The 22,632-nt window shown below is 41.3% G+C and overlaps 1 protein-coding gene across 2 annotated transcripts in view; it reads right to left on the bottom strand.

The window, feature by feature from the left end:
• Positions 1-20,856, bottom strand: part of fat1a (FAT atypical cadherin 1a) — an 81,666-nt gene extending 60,810 nt beyond the window's left edge. For both annotated transcript variants that reach the window (XM_028590569.1, XM_028590575.1), the window contains exons 1-3: positions 20,718-20,856; positions 15,875-19,164; positions 2,085-2,399 (exon numbers count right to left, since the gene is read on the bottom strand). In XM_028590569.1, coding sequence (XP_028446370.1) covers positions 2,085-2,399; positions 15,875-19,136 — 3,577 coding nt within the window. In that variant the 5' untranslated portion in view covers positions 19,137-19,164; positions 20,718-20,856. The remainder of the gene's footprint in view (positions 1-2,084; positions 2,400-15,874; positions 19,165-20,717) is intronic.
• Positions 20,857-22,632: the final 1,776 nt, after the last annotated feature.

Below are 22,632 nucleotides of genomic sequence, written 5' to 3'. Positions count from 1 at the left end.
ACTCTCTGCTGCAATCTTCACAAACAATGAAGGAAGAAAATCAAAGCAACGAAGCAGGGATTTAATTAAGTTGTCTTTGTCCAACCCACTCTTTGTTTAACTTGACTCAAGGAGCTCCGGTGTCCCACTGTTAAAAGTTTTAACATGCTTTGATATGCGTGAATGGCTCTTTTTTTTAATGCTTCAGTGTCCTCCGTAAAACCAGTTTTTTTTAGAGAGCTCTTCTGACGAGAAAAAGAGAACCACGGAAAGACACGGCCAATTCTACTACGAAGAGCTTCTGCCCACAGTGGATTTGACCCTACGCTTCATAATTACTTCAGATATGTGAGCTAAGAAGACTTTCATCTGCTGAATAAGTGATAACTCACTGTAGGCCTGGATGAAGAAAACTATGTATGCAATAGAATCAAAGCATATTTTACGAAGAACTCATCTTCGCTGGGAAAAGAGATAAAGATGCAATTTTATTCAGCAAAAATAAATACCAAAAGGCAATGCCATGCCATTCAGTTCAAGATCAGCTGCTTCAGTGTAAACATTCCTTTCTAGGTATGGTCCCATATTGTCACAGGTTCCTCGTCCATAGAAGGGCAAAAACACACACGCACACACAAAAAAAGAATATATCTGGAAGACACATGATTGTAAAGATATTAGGTCTGCCTACGTTATGTATGACTGCTTTGTCAAAAGAGAAATATTCAATTTCACTTTGCGTTTTCAGCCTCCCCGAGTTCTTATCAGCATAATGTAAGCTGATCTTGTCATGCATGCAGATGAAACACCAACCTTATGTGTGCGCATACCTATCACATCATTTATTTTGTCTTTCTTTTCCTGTCCATTGGGGAGTTCCCTGCATTACAGTGAGGCTTGTTTGGGAGGCATGCTACATGAGAAATCCTTATTTGGTCAGAAAAATTCACATTGCCACTTCCAACGAAAATAACTCTTTCGTTTGTTGATGTGACAACCTTGGGAAACAGGACCACACACACGTCAGTGAGGACAAACTGGAGCAACTGCTCGGCTGCCCATTCCTCATTTCAGTTTAATGAGCACTTGCATTCAAAGCTGCGTCTAAGCTAGGTAAGAAAGAATAACTAATTAAGTAACTGGCACGTTCAGAGACATACAGAGTTTAACCACCTCATGTTGCTACTGTGATCTGTGTTAGTCAAAATGGAAGTTGCCATTTAAGTTCACACTAACTGATTAAGTGCACACTAACTGATTATTGTTCTTGATTTATTTTATAGTTCTATATTGACAAAGCTAATGGCTCTGAGCGGGTTTATGCACACGTGTAGAATACATTCTTCAATGGAATCACACTCCAGTCCAGCATTGCAAGAATAAATCTGAAAAGATTTACGTAGAGTACATGGAGCTTCTTTTTTTTTCACCTTTTAGAAGTATTTTCACTGCTATTCAACTAAACATAGCTGGCTCCAGCAACTTTAAAAGACTCCAATGAAATATTAATCATCACACCATTTGCAGAGTACCATATGAGAATACACTTTAGAGTGAAAAAAAAAAAACCCTGTAGGCTCAAGCCACTCCTGTCCTGGGCTAACATATGGTGTTCACACTGCTCTTCCCTTTTCACAAGAAAGGGAACAGGAACCTCACAGCAGCTCACTAGCCTGTCAGCCATGCCCTACAGTACATCTCAAAACCTGGCCCCAAGTCATTTAATATGTAGTATCATTCTTTATATATGTTTGCTACATTTGTGACATTTAAAGTAGTCGCTGGCTTCAGTCACTATATCCCGACTGATCCCTGCTTACATGAAAAGAATAAGATGTGACCTGCGATCGTACAACAAGCTATTGTTTTTAATATTTATCATTTAGATGGTTAGATAGACTGTACACTGGACATAGGGCTAGCCTTTAAAGTATGAGCTGATCTCTTTGTAGTTGTTAAAGGTTTCTTTCTCAAGTAAGCAGCCATGTTCAAGGTTATCATTTTTCTTGGAATACAATATGTCCTCATGAGTCAGAGCAGGGACTTCCTGTTCTGAGGAAGCAATTTATAGTGATTCATTTCCATCACAGTAACAGCAATCTTACCTGTCTTGGCGTTAACGGCAAAGAAACCCTGGGGATTGCCGCTGGTGATCCTGTAGGTGAGTTTATCGCTGGCCTTGGCGTCTGGATCAACCGCATTAATCTGGATGATTGACACATCTTTAGGGGAGTTCTCCATGACGGAAGGGTAGTAAACCGGTTCTGAGGTTTGCGGTGCATTGTCGTTGACGTCCTGCACTTCGACGTAGACCTCGACAAAGGCAGAGAGCGGCACCACGCCGCGATCCATCGCGTAGACTGTGAGCCAGTAGTGAGGTGTTGTCTCATGATCCAAGAGTTCTTGTGTTCGGATAACACCTGAGAGATGGAAAAGACGTAAACATAGTCTTAAGCCTGCGTTATGTCAGGGAACATATTTATGTGCAACACATGCCACGAGTTTTACATCACTGCCTGCACTATCAGTGACCTCTGAGATCGATTTGTAGCAATGAAGAGAACAGAAGCTGGAACGCCAGCTGCCGCTGAGACTGCAGATATAGGAGGTTGGTTGAAGGCTGAAACATGTCATGGTGGTACATTAACAACAACCAGTCAGTGTTCTCCTGTTTACATTCACTGGCAGGGAAGTTTTTTTTTTTTTTTTTCTTTACTGCCATGTGGGGCTGTAGCCTTCAGCTGCGCAAACAAAAGAGCTTTCAGAGACCTGTGAGTTGTATAAGTTGACAATGGTTAAATGGAAAAGTGGAGGATGGGTCAGTTTGGCAAACTGAAAGAACTAAGGGGGATATGTGAAATGATGGGACTGACTGAGAATATAGGTTTTGAGTAATTATGTCCCAATGCACTACGGCAAAAGAAAAAAAATTTGTATCAACAAGGTGCGTTTTAATGCCATAAAAAATGCTATGTAATTGGTTAACTGTTAAAACAATGTTCTGTTGGATGCAGACATACATGCTTGACCTCTCCACTTGAACACTAGTTAAAATGTTTGAAAAGCAGAAACTGGCAAGCAGCGTGAATGTTCTTTCTGATCTTTCTGAGGAAAAGCTAACAGCAAAGTTCACAGAAGTGAATTTGCTTTAGTGCTTTTCATTCCCACCCGGGCCCACTTACAAGGCCTCACCTTTTCAATGTGTGTGTTTAAATAGGTGTAGGGGTGTTTCAGTTAGAAGCCTAGGCTGTGTGTTTCTAATGTGTTTACTTGACCACTAATAATTCAATTATAACCAGACTACGGTTTTTGAATTATTCAATGCAAGCAGGAAAAATGTCACAACGTGAACCTGATGCAAAGCAATATAGACTATCTAACAATAACAAAAAAGAGGGACTTGTTAGGCATGTGGATGCCATAATATAGCAGTTACCTTGATTGGTTATTCAATGTAATCACTGTAAACAAACTGATTGATGCTATGCATTTAACATTTTCATATGTTTTTCTTTTGTTAAAAAACAGTGCGGACAAAAGCAAAATCCTCAGAGGGCAAAACTGTAAAAAAATAAAAATAAATGAACTGTTGATAATGAAAAAACACCATATTATTTGAATTACTTGCACATGTAAGGTCCCATTATTTCAACAAGCACAAATAACAATATAAGGCAGCGAAGGGCAACATAAACACATAGATATCTTTCAGGCAATGGAAACCCTGACAACCTTTTAAATAACAACCATTTTCATGTTTGTGGTATTTGCGATACCTCTATAACCTTGATAAGTGAAATGGAAATGTATGGCTTATTTCATTGTATTATTATCTGTAAACTAATAAAAGTGAATGATGGCCTAAGCACACCCGTATCATTACCGGTTATGGGTATTGTCCATTTTTTCTAGACTGAATCTATAACACACTAACTGGTCGCCCAGATAAGAGAGCCTCAACAAAACCATACACATAAGGACACATTTCAAAGGTTCAAATAGTTTACATAGACTTTGCTGCTGCTGCTGCCTTTGTATACCCACTCTAAGGTGATGAACTGCGAGGAAGGAGTGCAGCACCTTTTGCCTTGGGTAAAGACAGATTTCTCAGAAAAGAGATAACACTCCAAATGGCTCCTCACAAAATTCTCAATTTTAACACGGAAGGGGAGTTTGGTGGCATAGCTCATTTATTCTCTCGCCCCGCTTTACTTTGGCGTCCCTGCATTTTCGGCCTGGGATCCTCTCTTGTTATTAGTCATCATTATAGTGCTCTCAACTTAGCTTGAGGCGTGTAATAAGAGGGGTAAGCAGGGAAGGGAAAATAAGTAACTCCCTAATGTTTCCTAAAGCCAAGGACCCCATGGCGAAAAACAACCTCGACCAGTACATCAAGAACGCAAAGTAGATGACTTTGTATAGTTGAACTAATGGCTTGAAGCTGACAATACACAGAGAGAAACAGTGTAACAGATACTAACAAAAATGTAATAAAAATACTGATATTTTTCACAATAATTTAGAAATAAAATAATCCATTATTGACTAATTTATGATCTTATTGAAGCTGACAACTTGGAGTGTATATCTAATGAAAGAAACCATGTGCAGGAAATAGCAATTGTTAGACATAAGTAGGAAACGCAGATGTGAATGTGAGGCATCCAGAGCAGAAACACAAAAGAATAGGAAGATAAATGTTTTCGGGACACCCGTAGAGGGGGAACTGGTGAAAAAGGTGACATGAAATAGAGAAAGTTAAAGATAACAATGAAGGTGAAAATGGTTAAAGGGGTTGGTTGGTGTGAGGAGAGCAGGTACAGTAGAGCAGAGTGCTAATAAGACAAAGCACAAGAGAAAATAAGAGACAAATTGGGAAAGTATGAGAAATCTTTTGCGCCTGTGCCAAGGAAGAAGCCCATGCTTGACTGCTCATGTGTTTGACTGGCAGAAACCAGCCTAGCAGAACAATTCCACTTTCTCCAGTGTCATGCGTTTTGCTCCCAGTTCTTCACCCTGATTCTGTCAGCATAAAGGAGATAACTTCACATGTTGCAGTTAAAAACTTGCAACAAGAATACAACTGCAGCTGCAAGAGGAACATTACTGTCCACAGTTTCGCCTTTTCAAACTAAATGCCAATGCCAACTTGCACACTAAAAATTTATTTTGCCCATGATTATCTCTGAAGAGACTCAAAAACAGAACAACTTGACCTAAAATGTGTAAAACGGCACAGAGTATGAAAAGCTATCTGCCACGGACTTTGGCTGACTAGTTACAAACAAAGCAGATGAAAGATGAATGTGAAGAATTTAGCTGCCACACCTATTCCATATACCTAGCCTACCCACTGAGGCAGGAGCAAAACCTGCCCGTAGGCCACAAGAAGAAAAGAAAAAAAAACTGCTTTCCGCTTTTTTTTTTCCTTGCTCTTTTCTTTTCCCTCTGGCTTTGTTCTTCAAAGTTACTTGAGCACAGTGGCAGTGTAGTGGAGCCTTCAGACAGCCAAAGAAGGATTTCAAATGATCAAGACCAACAGGTATTTTATATATGAGTGTACTTAAATCAAGGCCCTGTACATAATGAGTTCCTTCTATAACATCTTCCAGTAACAGTGAAGCCACAGTTGGAAGAGGGTGACATTTGCTTTTGAAAATCTGCTCGAAACTGTTCACTGCGTGTCACAAGTTGTCAAGTGAAACAAAGTAGTGTACTAAATATAGTATATGCTGTCAATACAAGATTAAGACTCATAAATTCCAGATTGGCAGTCGTGCTGATTTTCTCATTTCACCCCGACTATGGGAACTTGCATTTGATTATTCCCCCAAAAGGTTGTGATTACGTGTTGCCGGTTCAACGTACTCCAGGACTTCCTTGTCCATTCTGCAGAAAAATCGGGGTTTGCTTTGAACTACCACCGGTAATTCCGCTCACCCCTACCCCACATTCCTCAGCCCTCTCAGGCCTCTCGCTCACATGCTTACATTAACTTTCTCAGTGCTTTATCCCCTCTTCTCTTTCCACAGTCCTGGGCAAAATGCTTCAAATTCCACTACCACGTTGTAGGGCCCGGTGTAATAGAAAGAGTCCTAACGTAAGCTTTCTGTTAGCCAGCAACTTAATATCACATCATCCCAGACATCTGTAGCCAAGATCCGTGCTTCAAACACATCAAGCCTTGTTGCAATGCCTGAAACCTTTTGAAAATGTCATAGATCTAAAAAGTATGGTCCAAGGTTTTGTTTTTGTATTATTCAAAGCACTGTCTGAAGCATGGATTTCATAAAAGCGGTGCAATATGATGAGTTTTTTTTACAGTCAAAGGCAAAAAAAACTCTTAAAACCGTAAGTTACTGTAAATAAAGAAATGCATATGGACTGGGTAGTCTATTCGTAAGTCTGTTACTAATTTTGTGTGTAATGGTTTTGCTAAGTGTGTGTCTTTCCAAAGTTGTTAGTTAATTACTAGCTAGTTTCAAAATAAAGATGAGTTTGCAGTATTCATGCAGTTTAGCATGAGTGAGAAATATTTGATTATGCGAACCTAGCTAAGTAATTTAACAAAACGTCACTAGCATAAAGTTCTATTATTTCAGGTACCTTGTGTTGTTTTTGTAACATAAACAGTACCAGTCAAAGGCTTGGACCCACTTTCCCATTCACTTGAATGGGAAAGTGGGTCCAAACTTTAGACTGGTACTGTAATTAAACAAAAGTTGTTTATTTTTCAGCTGCACTTTGATGTGTCGACCACATTCCATATTAGCGAGCTAACGTTAGCTTTGCCAGCTAATTCGGTTAGCCATGCAACCGTTACACCTGGCAGTTAGTGGGGTGTCAACACTTAGTAACAACTAATATCTACATTAGAACTACTTTGTGTGGTGCAACCCATTTTAATTTAGCAATGTGTAGTAAACGCGTTGTAACTAAGCTAAGTTTGAACTTACACTGGGCTAGGGCTGGGTACCGAACGTCAATACTTTTATGGTATTGAATAAAATACTCCAATCCTATGAGTATCGAAAAATTCTTTATCTTTCGGTGCCAAATTTCGGTTCCAAAAGCGTCTGAGCTCGTAAGCGCAAGCTTATCTGTCCTCTCTGCATATTACACAGAGCGGAGCTCCGGCCGACACACACACACACGCACACGGAGAGGTGCAGACGGAGTAAACTGTCTGCAGTTTTGTTGAAGTCACAGAGAGTCACGGTTGGTTTCAAGTGTGGTTACAGTTTTTTAAAACTTCACGCAGACAGCGTTTGCTGCGATATGATATTAATGGTGAGCCGAAAGCGGTCGCGGTGCTGTTGATGTTACACTTCCTCTTACAAGCAGCCACGGTGGTTTCTCTGCCCTGATGCCTGACTGACAGGCTGAGCTTGCAAGGCAAGGCACTTTTATTAATGTTACTCTGAGTGAGCAGTTTTACCAGATTTTTTTAATTTTGATAACTGTTTTGATTCACAATTAAGGTGGAAAATAAAAGCTTTGTGTTTAATGTATTTTTGTTGATGTTGAAATGGATTTTCAACAGGAATCGGTATCGAAACTGAGGTATCGAAATTGGCTTGGGAACGAAAGATTCTGAACGATACCCAGCCCTACACTGGGCTGATTATTTTAGCAATACTTTTCTTTTTCCGAGACGTTTATATTGGAATTAGATTTTAAATCATCTTAAGTGATCATGGTGAGAGTTATATGTTATGTTTTCCATACGTTTCATGTGACATTTGCATGCAAAAAATAGGCTATTGTACATGCATTTCTGTGAACAGGCTTACAGTAAGTGTCATAGCTCTCTCTCTCTCGCTCACCTTAATTCCTCTGTTTTTTACCCTAAAGAAGGCTGTTTAGTGCCGCTACGTGTGGGTATGCTGTCCAGTTCTATGTTTAATGTACTAAAGATTTAAATATGAAATAGCCATTTAAATCAAGGTTGTTGTTTTATTTTTACTTTTTGTAAGAACAGTGCCTTGTAAGTCTCTTTTCAATTCCTCTTGTTTTGTTTGAAGGGCACACAATGCCCATAAAACATTCTGATAGGCCTCTAGAGATAATCACAATGGTGATACAGTATCAAACAAAAGCCATGTCTATCTTATCTCCTTCAATATCCCGGACTACTGAGCCAGTGAGCCATTTCTACTTCATGCATTACTGTGCACGCTGTATACTGTCAGTACCGACAGAGAAATGGCTGTCAACAGCTGGCTAAATGGAACATGGTACTCAAGACAAGCTCCATCATTTCACCAGCCTAACAATGGAGAACACTCCTGAGTCTATCAGTGTAATCCTATAGTTTTTGATTGGTTGTTTTTTTTAACAGATAATGAGTTCTGAATTTCTTAATAAGCCATAATGTAAAAGGGTGCCTTGAGAAAACATGACAAGCATTTGGCCTTGGAAAGAGACTGAAAAATGATTGTCAATACACTTGTTACATTGCTGTGATGCATGTCTGTATATTTTTTTCGTTCCTCATTTAAAAGAAAATTGCCTATTAATTCCAGTTGAGATAGCTTTTTGGGACTTATCTGACGATACAAAGCTTACATTGTTACTGGGAACAGCGTTATTGCAAAGGCCTTTGAACAGGCCTTAGAGCAATACTCCTTGATTCAATATCACAGTATTATGTAGGTGTAGTTCTAATACCTCCTAGCTCTCTGCCTGTGCCTTTGGTCACAAAGAGGGAAACACAGGGTGCGTCTTCATTCATATCTATACCCCCACCCCTCTAAATATTTTTCTATCTTCCTACTCTAAATCTCTCTCTCTCTCTCTCTCTCTCTCTCTCTCTCTCTCTCTCTTTATATATATATATATATATATATATATATATATATATATATATTCCCATTGTACATGGTAACCCCAGCTGGCCGAAGGAGGATGTAGACTTTGAGCTCAAATTAAAAAAATGTTCCCTTCATATGAGTTAGATTCATGTCATCTGCCCTGCACTGACCAGGAAATTATCTCCTGTTGGCTTCCCACCCAGGAAGCGAAGCCAATCACCATAGAACGTGACTGCAGTTCGATAGGCTAGGCTACCTCTCGAACACACGCAACAAAAGTTTGAACAAAAAAACACTATAAGCTTAAAAAACAGGTATGGTGACAAAATCCACCTACTAGTACCTCTGAAGCTTACTAATTAATTTATTATATAGCTTGAGTCCCTGCTGGTTTCCTGGCAACGTCACTGTTACAACAACTCCAAGACTATGCCCAGCCAAAAAAACATTGGAAACACAACTCCCTGTAAAACCACAACCTGGTGTTTTTACACTTTAGTTTATCTACGGATTAAACAAACAAGATATAAAGTTCCCACCTGTTCCAGTCTTTAAGCTAAGCTAAGCTAACCGGCTGATGGTGGTAGCTTCATATCAACCATTCAAACACGAGTGGTATCGATCTTCTCATCTAGCCTAACTTGCGGCCTTAAAGTGAACAGGCAAATTTCCCCAAATTTCAAACTGTTTAGCAAGGCAAAGAAGTCTCTGGGTTATATTATATTGTGAAGGTGGTGATGTTGCTGTGTCCACATCCTACAGTTTTAATCTTTAAGAGATTTGGCAAAAATAAATGTAGGTAAAATTTAAAAAAATTCCCCCCAATTTGCCCCCCCCCCTCCAATTTTAGTGTCTGTCAACAAATTATTGGTTGACAGACAGGGGAATGTATGTAAGTACACACACTTCACTACACCTTAATGTATTTGTGGTCAGGGCTCTTGTCAAGTATCAGACAGCATGAAATGCTTGAAATAGGACTTTGCTGAAATTTGAATAAAAGGATAAGAGTAGGGGTTCACGATTCAGATGTGAATGTCACAGAAAATGTCACAATTTGTTTCGATATAAAGATGCTAATGTTTTCAAAATATCACTTCTGTTTGTACTCCGTAATGCTATACAATGCTGTTCATGGCAGTGGTTCTGTTTAGCACCTGTGGCTTCAAGTATTAAATAACAACAAACTCAAACCGTTTAATGAAACCGGGTTTTGAGCATTGTAATTTTACTAAATTAAATAAGCAAATGTAGGTAACGTCATTATGGACTTCTGAATGTTCCTTGGGGCCCATTGAAGAAAAAAAAAACACTGCTTTAAAAGTGAAAAGTCTGCAGTACTATCCACAGTACATAGAGAGTATAGCTCTAATTCATGATAGTGTTAGCATGACAAGAATTAACACATAATGAAGCACATCCTCTGCACAAGGCAGCCTTACGTTTCTTTAAAAAGATTTAATGGACTGAGAGAACAACATACTTTTAACTAGGGAAAGTGTGTTTTCTATTTAGCAACCTACAATCAACTTTGTGCCGCTGCACATTCCTGGTCCCGTCTCCACAGTAACAGCACTCAAGCAAAGACTACTTGGAATCATGTGCCACTTTGCTGTCCCACTTTTATCTCAAACATATAGGTACTGGATGGAAAATAAGGGACAGAGGGCAACAGTTCTCACTTTTGATGCCAAAAGATTGACCATAAACAAATACAAGCATAAGTCTTTTCATTATTGTCAAGAATCTGTTTACCTTGAATGGGGAACAATGGGGAAAGAAGTGAAGGACTGGCAGTTTTTTTTGGGGGGGAATGGAAAACACACTAACAGGACTTTGTCATTATGCATCAAACTGTTTCATTTGCTTTCACAGAGACCACATTTACAGCACAGGCTGCAAACAGATTCAAGTGAAAGGGCAATGAATATATTATCCAACAAGAAAGGGCAATGCATACATTATACAATCAACGTCTGTGTCTCATCTAGACTGAACATTCTGTGCTATTATAATTTCACTTCAAACTGAGACACAACTTGCTTTTGAGCACATTTTCAAAGTGAGTTGTGTGTTGTAGCTCCATACCATCACCTCCACGGCAACATAGCCTTGAGTTATTCTTTACTTTCAAGTGGAGACGCACAAATTGATTGTCCTGTGCAGTGACGGACTGGGATCAAAAAATGGCCCTGGCATTTGCAACACACCGGCCCTGTTTTTGTCAACAACCTAGCTTGGAAATTTCTAACTCTGCCTTCCGAGTTAATGTTTCCACGCACCTTGCGGCTGCATGCATAAAATAACTTTATCAGTAGTGGCCCATAGGGGTGCGGCCCTTCTGGCATTTGCCCAAATTCCAGATGGCCAGTCCGTCACTGGTCCTGTGGCCTACTTTAGTTGATATTCACTCAACGATTGGGTGTTAATGCATACAATGTATATCTACATTTATTAGGGGGTGGGACGGTTCACGAAAAAACATCCAAACCGTTCGGTTCGATTGTCTCGGTTCGATTGTCTCGGTTCAAAGCGTGTGTGCGTCGCACGGTTCGTCAGCACACTGTTAATGTGCACTAACCACTTATTGCCGTAGTTACCGGAAATGACGAGCGGGATGAGCGTGACGAACGCAACCCATGGCAGCTGATTGGACGTACGTCACGTGGGTCTTGCTGCTCCCAAAATTTCAAAACAGACTCTAATGGCGTCTTGTTCTGAATATAATCTCGTATTTTACGAAAATAGTTCACCGAAACGTGTTTCTGAAAACATTTTAAGTGAGAAATAGGCCGTTGCTGAATCTGTCTGTTTTTTTGATCGGCAAAGGTCAGTGTAAAAGATTTTCGTCAGATTTTGAGAGGCGGAGTGCTGCAGGTCGCGTCAGGTGGGAGAGAAAAGGAAGGCTGCCCAGAGTTGGAGGATGCGCCAGCGTCGTATAAGTCTGGTGTGTGGGAAAATTTTGGATTTCATGTTACCTATGATGACAGCAGAAATAAAACAATAGATAGAACTGCCACTGTGTGCAAGCATTGTGCAACATGCATTCAATATGCTAATTTCAACTATATATCATATGCTGAAGTATATTTCTGGAGTGTTAAAGATTAAAAGAAAAAATAACAAGAACCGTACAGAACCGAAAACCGTGACCCTAAAACCGTGCCACCCCTAACATTTATGTAGCTAAACTAATCTAAAGCCCTATTCGCACGGCATTAGTATCATCTAGGGACCTCGTGTGATTTAGAAAAAAAATTTCACTTGTCAGCAGTGTACCTTTACACCTTTACACAGCCCATCATTCCTCGCTAGCCGTCCAACACACCCTGCAACACGTTTCCCATTACTGTTTTAGTGCTCATTTATAAGAAGTGTTTAGCAAAGCCAAGGACTTCACTGTCCAACATCCTTCAATTCAAACGCTCAGGAAACATTTTATTGAAGAATACCCCCATCCTGCCGCCTGAGACGAAGTTGTGCAATGGTTTATCTAAATGGGCTGAAAAAGGCCTTATGTGAAGTTGGCTCTTTCCCCTTTGACTTTCCCATTCTTCTGCAATTGTCTAGTCTGAGCTTTTGATCAGTTAGGGCTCAGTGTCTTGATTTCTCCCTTAGTCATCCCATCATAAGGAAATGAAACGGCAGTTACTCATTGGCAATACATTTTAAAAAAACCTCATCCTTTTGGTTGATGTCTGAAGGTGTGTCAGGGGGGATGTGAGTCAGGTGTGTACTTAGAGGAGTGGAGACTTGATTAGCTTCATCATGATCAGAATTGTTTCATTGCTCATCTCGATACTACTGCAACTTTTGGAAGTGTTTGTTCGTGCAGGCTATCCTTTGATATTTTTACTACTGATCTTAGCTTTTGTGTGCAAGACCGATATTATAGTTGGGCCCTGCACAAGGAGTTACAATCCTCACAACTGTCTTCACTAAAGACCCACATACAATATGCAGTGCTCTTTTGGATTACTCTGCAGCCATACTGTCAGCTGAGGTTGTGTCTAGTCTAAAAGAGCTATCTTTAAAAGTAGTTTTCCATGGTTTTATAGCCATTCTGAAGAGGACAATACATTGTTCATTTGCCAAACTTGCCTTTTCAAAATTGGCATGAGCCCTTGAAAATCCATATCAGTTGACCTCAAGGGCCCAAACATGTAAAACTGTAGCCAGCCACTTGGCATACAAGCCCTCATCGCGAGTAAAGTGTATGCTTCCCCCCCAGCATAAAATGGTGGAGAAACAAAGTGCACTGGTGGGTGGCAAAGGAGCTCAAACGTCTTGCAAACTATGAGATGCAGATATATTTCTCAAGATTGGCTGAATAAACCCATGGTTAAAAGCTAATGCTGGACTGTATATTCAACAGCAAAATGTCCATCTTTTATTTCTAAAGTTGGTTAATACGTTAAACATAAGCACTTGCTGAGTGCTTTCAGTAGGCTACATCAAAGTTCCGTTTTGTTTCTCCGAGTCTTTCAGGTCTCTGTCAGTCAAAATTCACTTTAACTATTAGCAAGTTTTCCAATTAAAGCGAGGAATGGTAAATTTGGTCTACAGCAGCATGGGAAGGGCCCAGAAAAGAGTCTTGATAAGAGTAAGTTTAAATTAAGATGGCACTGAGCCAGTGACCACAGAGCTTTTAATAACACAGAGAATGTCCAGGCAAACAGTTGCCATGGACTCCCCGAGCAGTCTGACAGAAAAGGAACCATATCTGGTAAAGAAGCTTGCATAAAAGGGTTTCTTTTACTCAGCATTGATGGAAATGAGAACATGATGGCATTCAATAAACAGCAATCACCACTTTTAAATTGAATCGCAATGTCTCACAAACAAATAACACTGTTTGTTCCTTGTGTGGTTTGGGAACGTCAGTCAAGTGGGTAGCAAGCCTGTTCTAAAATACAACCCATGTTCAGATTTGTTAGCTACGCCTACTCCAGGAGAATCACTCACTAAGCCTACTTCTAGCATCAAACACCACAGAGTGCAATGTTTTTTTCACAGAAACACTTTGTTACCCACAAACTAGTATTGTTACTGTGTTATTGTGGATGCCACTGTAAGAGGAATATCTAAAACTAAGAATAGTGATTCATACTCTGGTGATAGAACAAACCCAACAAAACAGCATAGATAAAAACCATGCAACAAACTGATGTACGCATAACAAACAAAACTGCATGGGTTTAGATTTACAAACGGCAAGTAAAACAGGAAAAGACTTGGAACAGTCTTCCCTCCCACCCTAAAAAAGAAATTCCATGACTGAAGGTGTGTGGCTCCTGGCATTTTTCCTTACACCGCTTTTTCATTTGTTTTCCAATTTTTAACTATTTTAGAACATTCTGGTTTAGATTCACAACATGCAGCTGCAGAACTGAATATATAGTGGTGAGTGCACCCCTGCTTATATTTTCCTTTTTAGAAGAAAAATAGTCTAAATGCATATATGGCAGTCTTACAAACCACACACTTCATCTAGTGAAATCATAGGAGGGGCATTACCACCTTGGCTGTATTTAGTTGTCTACTGACCTCAGATGTAATCCATAATAACAGGACCCAACCCACGACAATCCTATCATTGCACCCCCTGATAATCACTTAATATAGGCCTCTGGGATTAAGTAGAAGATCAGACCAGGCTCCCTGTGTCTGTAACCCTACACAAGATTTTGAGTTTGACATGGACTACCACTGGCCTGCATGTGGCTAATACTCTAGCACTGCAGTCCATCTTAAATCTATACTATTCCTTGCTAAATTCAACTTCCATTACAGTCAATTTAGTACATAAATAGGAAAAAACTGGACTACAACATCACGAAGCAGCACTTGTAATTCCTGCACGAAGGCAAATACAGTCACTAGTTTACGCTCGCAGCACGTCTGCAAAATCTCATTACAAATCAGAATCCAACCACTACCACAGAAACAATCACAGACACACCACAGCTGACACACAGCCCTGTAGGACAGATCCTTCATAAAGGCTAGTCTCCTCATCCTAAATGTACCAGACAGAAGTAAGTGTTTCCCCAACAGGTTCACAGAGGAGACTTCCTGTCAACTTATTGAATAATTCACATATATTGGATTCTTAATAAACATTAAACTTAAAATAGAAACCACTTTTAGAACGGTACAGGTCAGCAGCACACTAATACGTTGCATTGCCAGCTTTCCTATGTACCGGTAGATATAAACCTTTGAGGTTACACGTGCCAAGAGAAATCAATGTATTATGCATTAAGATTCGCTGCCTCATTTAGACATTAAATATGTATAATGCAGAGAAAAAATGTAATTTCAAATGGGGGGGTGGGTCACATTAAGCTGCTCGAGAATGTGGTTACTAAGTTTTAAAAAGGAGGGCAGCAAGCCAAGTCCAAAACATCCAAATCAGGGGATTGCCAGGTTTTGGGTAGGAACTCCTAGAATTCCAGACTGCTTATTTTGAGCTAATTTGAGTCAGCTGTTAAAATCATTCTGGGCAGCTGAGCAAGTATTAACATATTTCCTGCAGCATAATAAGAAACCTGTAAGCAAATCCTGCCTTCATATGCTGGTATAAAAAAAAAAAACTTCAAATTTGTAAATGCTATTAGAATTACAGGATTACAGGTTTTAATCTTAGCACCAACAAACCATGACCATTTTCTAAATTGGTAGTATTTAAAAATATAAAAAAAAAAAAAAAAAAAGAGTATGTATTAATACAGTAAGAGAAGGGCTGCAAAAAGAGGAGGTGAAACCACTTAGAAACTTCTTAATACCACAAAAACTACTCAAGAATGTCCACACAGGTCTGAGAGACAGCTGGTCCATCTGCTCCTGCCGTCAATTCTTCCGTCAAGAGAGAAAAAATGACTGGAATCAGGAACCTTACCCGTCTCCTGGAAGACTCCCTTACCTCATTGTTCCACACAATGAAATGAACTGAATAAACTCTAGCTGCATAAAACTTTCCTTATGCAAACTATTTTACAGCTCATGCATCCATATTTCAAACAACAAAAACAAGTTTCACACGGCTCTACAGTAACAGAGAACAGAGAAAAGAGACTTACCAGTTTCCTCATCTATGGTAAATATCCCCAGGCCAGATCCATCTCGTATGGAGTATCGAATCTGTCCGTCTTGGCCTTTGTCTTCATCTTCAGCTGATACGGTCATCACCGAAGTCCCGACGAGCGCATCCTCTTTTATAAATCCCTTTTCCACAAATGATCGGAACAGAGGCCTGTAGAGATTCTCGTTCACATCCACTACGTCCACCTCAATGAAGCAGGTTGACGACAAGGACATGGGCTTCCCTTTGTCTTTAGCTTTTGCTGTCAGGTTGTACACCTGTTTTGTCTCGTAGTCTAGATTTTGCACGATCCGCACGGCGCCGCTGAGTTTGTCTACTTCAAAATTCCCGTCTCCGTTGTCAATGAGGCTGTATCGTACCTGACTGGAAGGTCCGATATCGGGATCGTGAGCCTCCAGCCACATAATTACAGTACCGATAGGAAGGTCTTCCCTTATCTTCACACGGTAGTTAGGGGGGACAAATCTAGGTGGATTATCGTTCACATCTTCCAAGGTAATTTTAAGAGGCACTGTGGACACCAACTGTGGCTCGGTCACTGCCTGGTCGCGTGCGGCGATCTTCAAGACATAAACCGGATGGAGCTCGCGATCCAACGGCTTTGTCACGGTCACAACGCCGGTCTCCTCGTGGATCGCGAAATGATCTGTGCCTCCCAAAATGGAATACTTCAGGACTCCATTATCTCCTTGATCCCTGTCTGTCGAATCCACTTGGATGATTTCCGTCCCGACAGCTGTGCTCTCACTTATTTCAACTGAATACGAATCTTGCAAAAACTGAGGGCTGTTATCATTCGCATCTAGGATCTTAACACCCAAGAGGCGTGATGAGGATTTCTGTGGTAAGCCAAGATCATAAACTGTGATGTTGAGGGTGTACTGGTCTGTCGTTTCCCTGTCAAGAGGAGAATAAACCAAAAGCCAACCGGTTTCCATATCTACTTTGAAGCGGCTTTCTGTGTCCCCTCCCGAAATAACGTACACTAGTTTACCATTGAAGCCGCTGTCTGAGTCCGTGGCACTCAAATGGACAATCCGGGCCCCAACAGGCAGGTCCTCTTTAACTTCAATAACACTAGGGAAAGACTCTGCGAACTGAGGAGCGTACCGGTTGACTGAGTGAAAGTCCATAAAGTTGTCATCCGGCTCGGTTTGCGTGTGGATTTTGCTGCCCTGAAGTAGCTTTTCAGCCAACATGGTAGCGATACCAGTTTCGACACATTTTAACTGGACGGGCTTGCGTGCCGTGATGACAGTTATGTTCATGACCATTGGCTGAGTCTCGCGTTCGCCGTCCGTCGCAATGACTCGTAAACTATGAAAGGAAACCTTAGCTGCCTCTCCCTCACTCAGCGTGTGCTTCAGGGAAAGCACGCCAGAGTTTGGGTTCAGTTCGAACAGATCCAAGTCATTCCCAGCTTTAATATGGTACCGTACGAGCTGCAGCTCATCAGCATCTATGGCAGACACAGTTGTTATCTGCTCTCCCTCGCCGTGATCTCTTGGCACAGTCACTTCACAGTCTACATTTTCAAACAAGGGCTTATTGTCATTCAGGTTATTTAATGTTATGGTGACTGATACCTCCACCTCTCTCCGGTAAGGCGATCCCCAATCTGACGCCCTGACTTTGAGATTATAAATCCTTGGCATGAGCTCATAATCTAGGACCTCCGAGGTACTGATGACACCAGAGAAGTAGTCGATGACAAATGGCTGAGGGCTCATATTGGTGATGCTGTAGGTCACATACCCATTATCGCCTGTGTCCAAATCAGTGGCTTTCACTGTTACCACACTGGTCCCTATGGGTACATTCTCATCGACACTGGCCTTGTAAGATGTCTGCTGGAACTCAGGTGCATTGTTATTCACATCAATCACATCAACGATCACTTTAGTTGCCGCGTTTTTGTCACTGGTGATCACGTCTAGCTCAAACCGGGGGGCAAAATCAGCATTGATTGGTCCTGAAGTGCTGATCAAGCCAGTATCGGGATTGATAGTAAATCTGTTTCTGTCAGATTTGTGTTTAAAGGCATACTTTAGCTGTGGATACTTTGGCACGGCTGTTACCATAGTGACAGGTGTTTGAAGAGGGGCAAATTCACTTAGATTGACTCTGTAAACGGCCTTTTCAAATACAGGAGGGCCCACTTTGAACTGTGCAGAAGTGACATGTACCAATTTAGCCGATGAAAATTGAGGGGGGCTGCCTTTGTCCTTCGCCTGTAAAGTGAGGTTGTATCCAAAAGGCTGGCTGTCCCAGTCTACATCTTTGACAGCTTTTATTTTATACTCCTTGCTCCCGGGGCTGCTTCTCACAGCCTTGAACTGCTGAAGAGGGTCACCAGCCACAATACTCAATGAGGCTATCTCGCCATTTGGTCCCTGGTCACTGTCCTCCACTGTCACGATAGCAAAGGTGGGGTCATGGTCTGCATCTGAGGGGGCCAAGGTTGCGGCAGTGATTACCGGTGCGTGCTCATTGGCCTGCTCCACCCTCACTGTGAGTTTGGCCATGCTACTGAAGCCACTGCTGCCATACAGCTTCATTCCTCTGTCCACTGCAAGGATCTCCAAGTCGTACAGCTTTGTCTCAGAGTAGTCGAGTTTGCCGGTCAGTGTCACTACACCGCTTGTTGGATGAACGGCAAACATGTCCGTCCACTCCCTGAAACTATAGTAGTATTCTCCGTTGGTACCGATATCTGCATCCGTGGCCGTGACTTTGGCCACGCTTGTGCGTATGGCCGTGTTCTCTGGCAGCGAGATGCTGTAGGATGTTGGCGAGAAGAGAGGCCTCAGATCATTGGTGTCCTGTACCTGCACCTTAACTCTAGTGCGACACTCAAAACTAGAGCTCCTCTCTGAAGCTTTAACAGTCAGCATGTAGTGGTCTTTAACCTCCCGGTTCAGAATGGCAGTGCTGCCTCCTTTGGTCCTTATTCGCAAAAAACTGAAATCTCCCAGCAGGTAGTCCTCTGCTTTGAATAAGTTCTCATTGTCTCCAGAGATGATTTTGTACCGTATCTCCCAGGCTGGGTTTGTGATATAGATCCCCATCTTGGTGTGACTCTCCAAGTAAGTCTTAGCAGCAGAGTTCTCATATATGGTGGCATTGTAAACAGAGTGGGTGAATTGCATGGAGGGCGCCCTCGCCATCCTTTGGTTCCCTGCGCAGCCACAGAGGAGCTGCAGGAGCAGCACAAGCAGTGAAACCAAGTGCTTACCCATTATCGTACCGTGATCTTCACAGAACCACCTGGAAACAAAGAAAACATAATTGTTAGTATCATAACACGGTATCGTGCAAGTGCCTTTAGTACATCAAACTAATTGTAATTACAATGAATCAAATAAAAAAAAAATCGCAAATAACCAAATGAAATCAGCATTTTCTACAATCATCCCTCATGAAAAGATGTAAATGCTGAAAACTGTCTTCCTTTCATCACTGCTTTCACCTTCCCAGACTCCTTTTAAATGTCATGACAAGTGATGGCCGAACTGATAAATAGCCAAATAGGTTTCCATATGGTAATAAGATAGAGCAGAGCGGTCAGTCAGGTGACAAGATGTCTGCACAATGCAAGATGCCATATGTGCACTTAAATAACAGAAGAACATCATTCATCCAAACATCAGCTTAATGAGCTCAGAGAAAGAGCTGGCAATAAGAACATCTGTAAATCTTTAATTTCCTTTTCAAAGTAGTTTCAATGTAAGACTGCACATTTAATGCTGCATTATTTTCCCCGTGTAGACAAATGCATTAAAAATTGCATTTCTGCTCACCCACTCAGGATTAAAGAAAAAATAATAATAATTACAAAAGCAAAAAAACAACTATCTAATACAATAAATGTACTTTCCTGCTAGTAAGAAAAGCTGCCGTGGTAAATCAAATACAAGGGTGCTCCTTTCTATGTCATCGAGTTATGACTGTGAAACTGCTTTAACATTGCAGATTCACCCGTTTACAGCCGCTTTACAACGTCTCGCGCTGGCTGGGGAGTCCGTACAAAGACGAATAAAAGCAAGACGTTGCGATGTCTGCGCAAAAGTGCTGAGTATAAAACCTACATTATGTACTTTTGGCGTGTCAAAATGACCCGTGTGCAGGGTTTAGTTACCAATGCGTTATATGGGGTTAATAAGTGACAGAGTCTAACTGAAAATACCTTAAATCTGAGACTATCGCCTGCAGGTACAAAAGAACCATCTGCTTGTGGGCGACCATTGTAAAAATTCCAACTAAAACTTCAGCTTTATTTTTTTTTTTTTTACACATAGCCTACAACACAATATTTAGCATTTGCTAAATTCTGTTTCTCTGCAACCTCTAACCAGTGACCTGTTTTCACTGAGAAGAAAAGAAAAAAAAAACAATTTTACATGAAAATAAGTTAGGTGCCTCCAGACTGTTTAATTTCAAACCCCATCCCCCAACTAAAGCCATTCGCTTCATGGAACGATGGTAGCCGTGCGCTGAGCAAGAGATTGGCTTGGGGAAAAAAAGCACTCCACAGTTTTCCAACAAAACGTAAAACAACGCATTAACTAATGTGAAGGTAAATAACAACGTACAAAAGCCACTGTGCTGTCCAAAACGACACTAAACCAATAGTTTTGCTGAGGCTAAACTTCCCCGTAAAGAGGTAGTGAAAGCAGCGGCGACTGGTTTCTTTCACAGCCCGCAGCTCACAATAGCCGACCTAACCTATTTCAACTTTTTTTTTTACTCGTTACAGATGCCGAAGCTAAACGCTAAAGGAGCTAAAGGACCACCGCGTACAAAGACAACAATTCACGTACCTTTTCTAGTATAAATCTCATATATTTGGAGGTTTTGCATGTAGTTTATGTAGTCCAAATCTCGGCATGGTAATACGTGGACTTGTCTCCTCTCCGTTACTCCATCTACCACCACCGGGGCAGCCGCTCTCTTTTCCTTCACTCCTTCCCTTTCTCTCCCACACTGGAGCTGCCTGGTATCTCTCCGCGCTGCGCACGTCCGGATCTACTTACCGGCTGATAGCAGGATAAAACCTTTCCGCTGTGTGAACCCAGGACCAGGGTACACTAGGCTACTTTGATTTGCTGTGGTTGACCATTGTAATTTATAAAAAAAATATATATATAACATTCTGAAAAAAGGCCAAAAGCCTGTGCTCAACTAAATCAGATTAATCATAATCTTGTAACCAATTAGGACCCCCAATAGCATAGGAGTGTCCTTTTACTGAAATTATAAATTATATCACCAACACTGTTAAACCCCTACACATCCACTTGTGACGGCATGTTGATTATAAAATTGAGTAGATGATATAGCTGCCATTATTTTTTTGTAATGTATTTTCTGCTCAAATTGTTATTGACATTTAGAGATGTAGGCTAATTTAGAAATAGCCCTATGTGACTCTGTTGGGACTTTTTTTTCCTCCCTATGAATTCTAGTTTTGTTTCGATGTATTTTGCTTCATCTTTGTTTATCATTACCATAAGAATTTTTTTAATAACCTACACGAAGGTCCTCTTGACGTTAGGCTACGGCACGTGAGATATCCTTACAAAGGGCAAAACCTCGCCCTGCTCAAATGGGACTAACGTTAATCCAATATCCACCTCCTCAGCTGCAGCCCAAATCACTTATGTGCCGTGACTAGGCTCTTTTGTGACAAATAAAAAAGCTGAGTCCAGTATTCTGACCTTAAGCTGGTGGCAAGCACAACAAACAAACAAACAAACAAACACATATAGTGTCAATTAGACAATATTTTTTGCTCGCTGTGTTGAAACTTGATCCGTGAACCCGCATCATAATGTTGTTGTCAGCAATAAAACATTGTGGATAAAGTCTATTTTGCAAATAAAATCGCAGTTCAGGGCATCCCTCACCATGATTAATAGCTAAATTGCAAATACAAAGTTCCTTGCGCGTGTGGTTTCAATTCAGGCGTTTTCTATCAATTCTGGAGATTATCTTCTTCTCATGTTATCGTTTTTTATTAGCCTGGGTTAGGGCTTGGAAATGTATAGTGTCCAGCGGTGCGCCCCATGGATCTGTATTTTGGCATTAGGGCAGGGTGACTGACTGATGGTGGAAATATACACTCGCCATGAAGGCGCTGATCCCATCAACCCCTTTCGTCGCACAGCCATCCTGACTGCTTCTCAGACCAAAATCTGCACTACATTCCCTCTAACAGGCGCACAGGAGTGTGGCTGATATGCGATTGATGGCGCTGTCTCACTGCTCTCGCCCGGACTGCAGCGATCCAGCTGGTGCGCCTGCAGAAAGCCTGTGTGCTCCATGCAGCTTGACAACTTGTCAACTTGTACTGCTCCTGCCTGTGTGTGTGTGTGTGTGTGTGTGTGTGTGTGTGTGTGTGTGTGCGTGCGCGCGCGTGCGTGCGTGCAGGTGCGTTTGAGTGCGCTAAGCGTGCGTATTTGCGCATTTGGTTGTTTGGCACAAGTCGGGCAGAAACACTCTTTTAAAATGTGCTCCGAGTTGAGCACAAAGTTTTAAGAGTCATTTAAAGCCTCATTTAGACACAAAAACCACGAGCCAATGTGTTCTAATTTTACTCAAAGCTACTCACCAGACCAGCTGGGTGATCGCCCGGCTGCCGCTCCAAACTTCACTTCACATAAATCCTGGCAGTTTTTCGGGAAATGTTCTTTGCGAGCATGTCTCAGATGAGGTAGGCTTCTGTTTGTGAGAATC

This window comes from Perca flavescens, chromosome 2, assembly GCF_004354835.1.
Source record: "Perca flavescens isolate YP-PL-M2 chromosome 2, PFLA_1.0, whole genome shotgun sequence".
In the NCBI taxonomy this organism is placed as follows: domain Eukaryota; kingdom Metazoa; phylum Chordata; class Actinopteri; order Perciformes; family Percidae; genus Perca; species Perca flavescens.
This window is presented reverse-complemented; position numbering and strand designations above follow the sequence as displayed.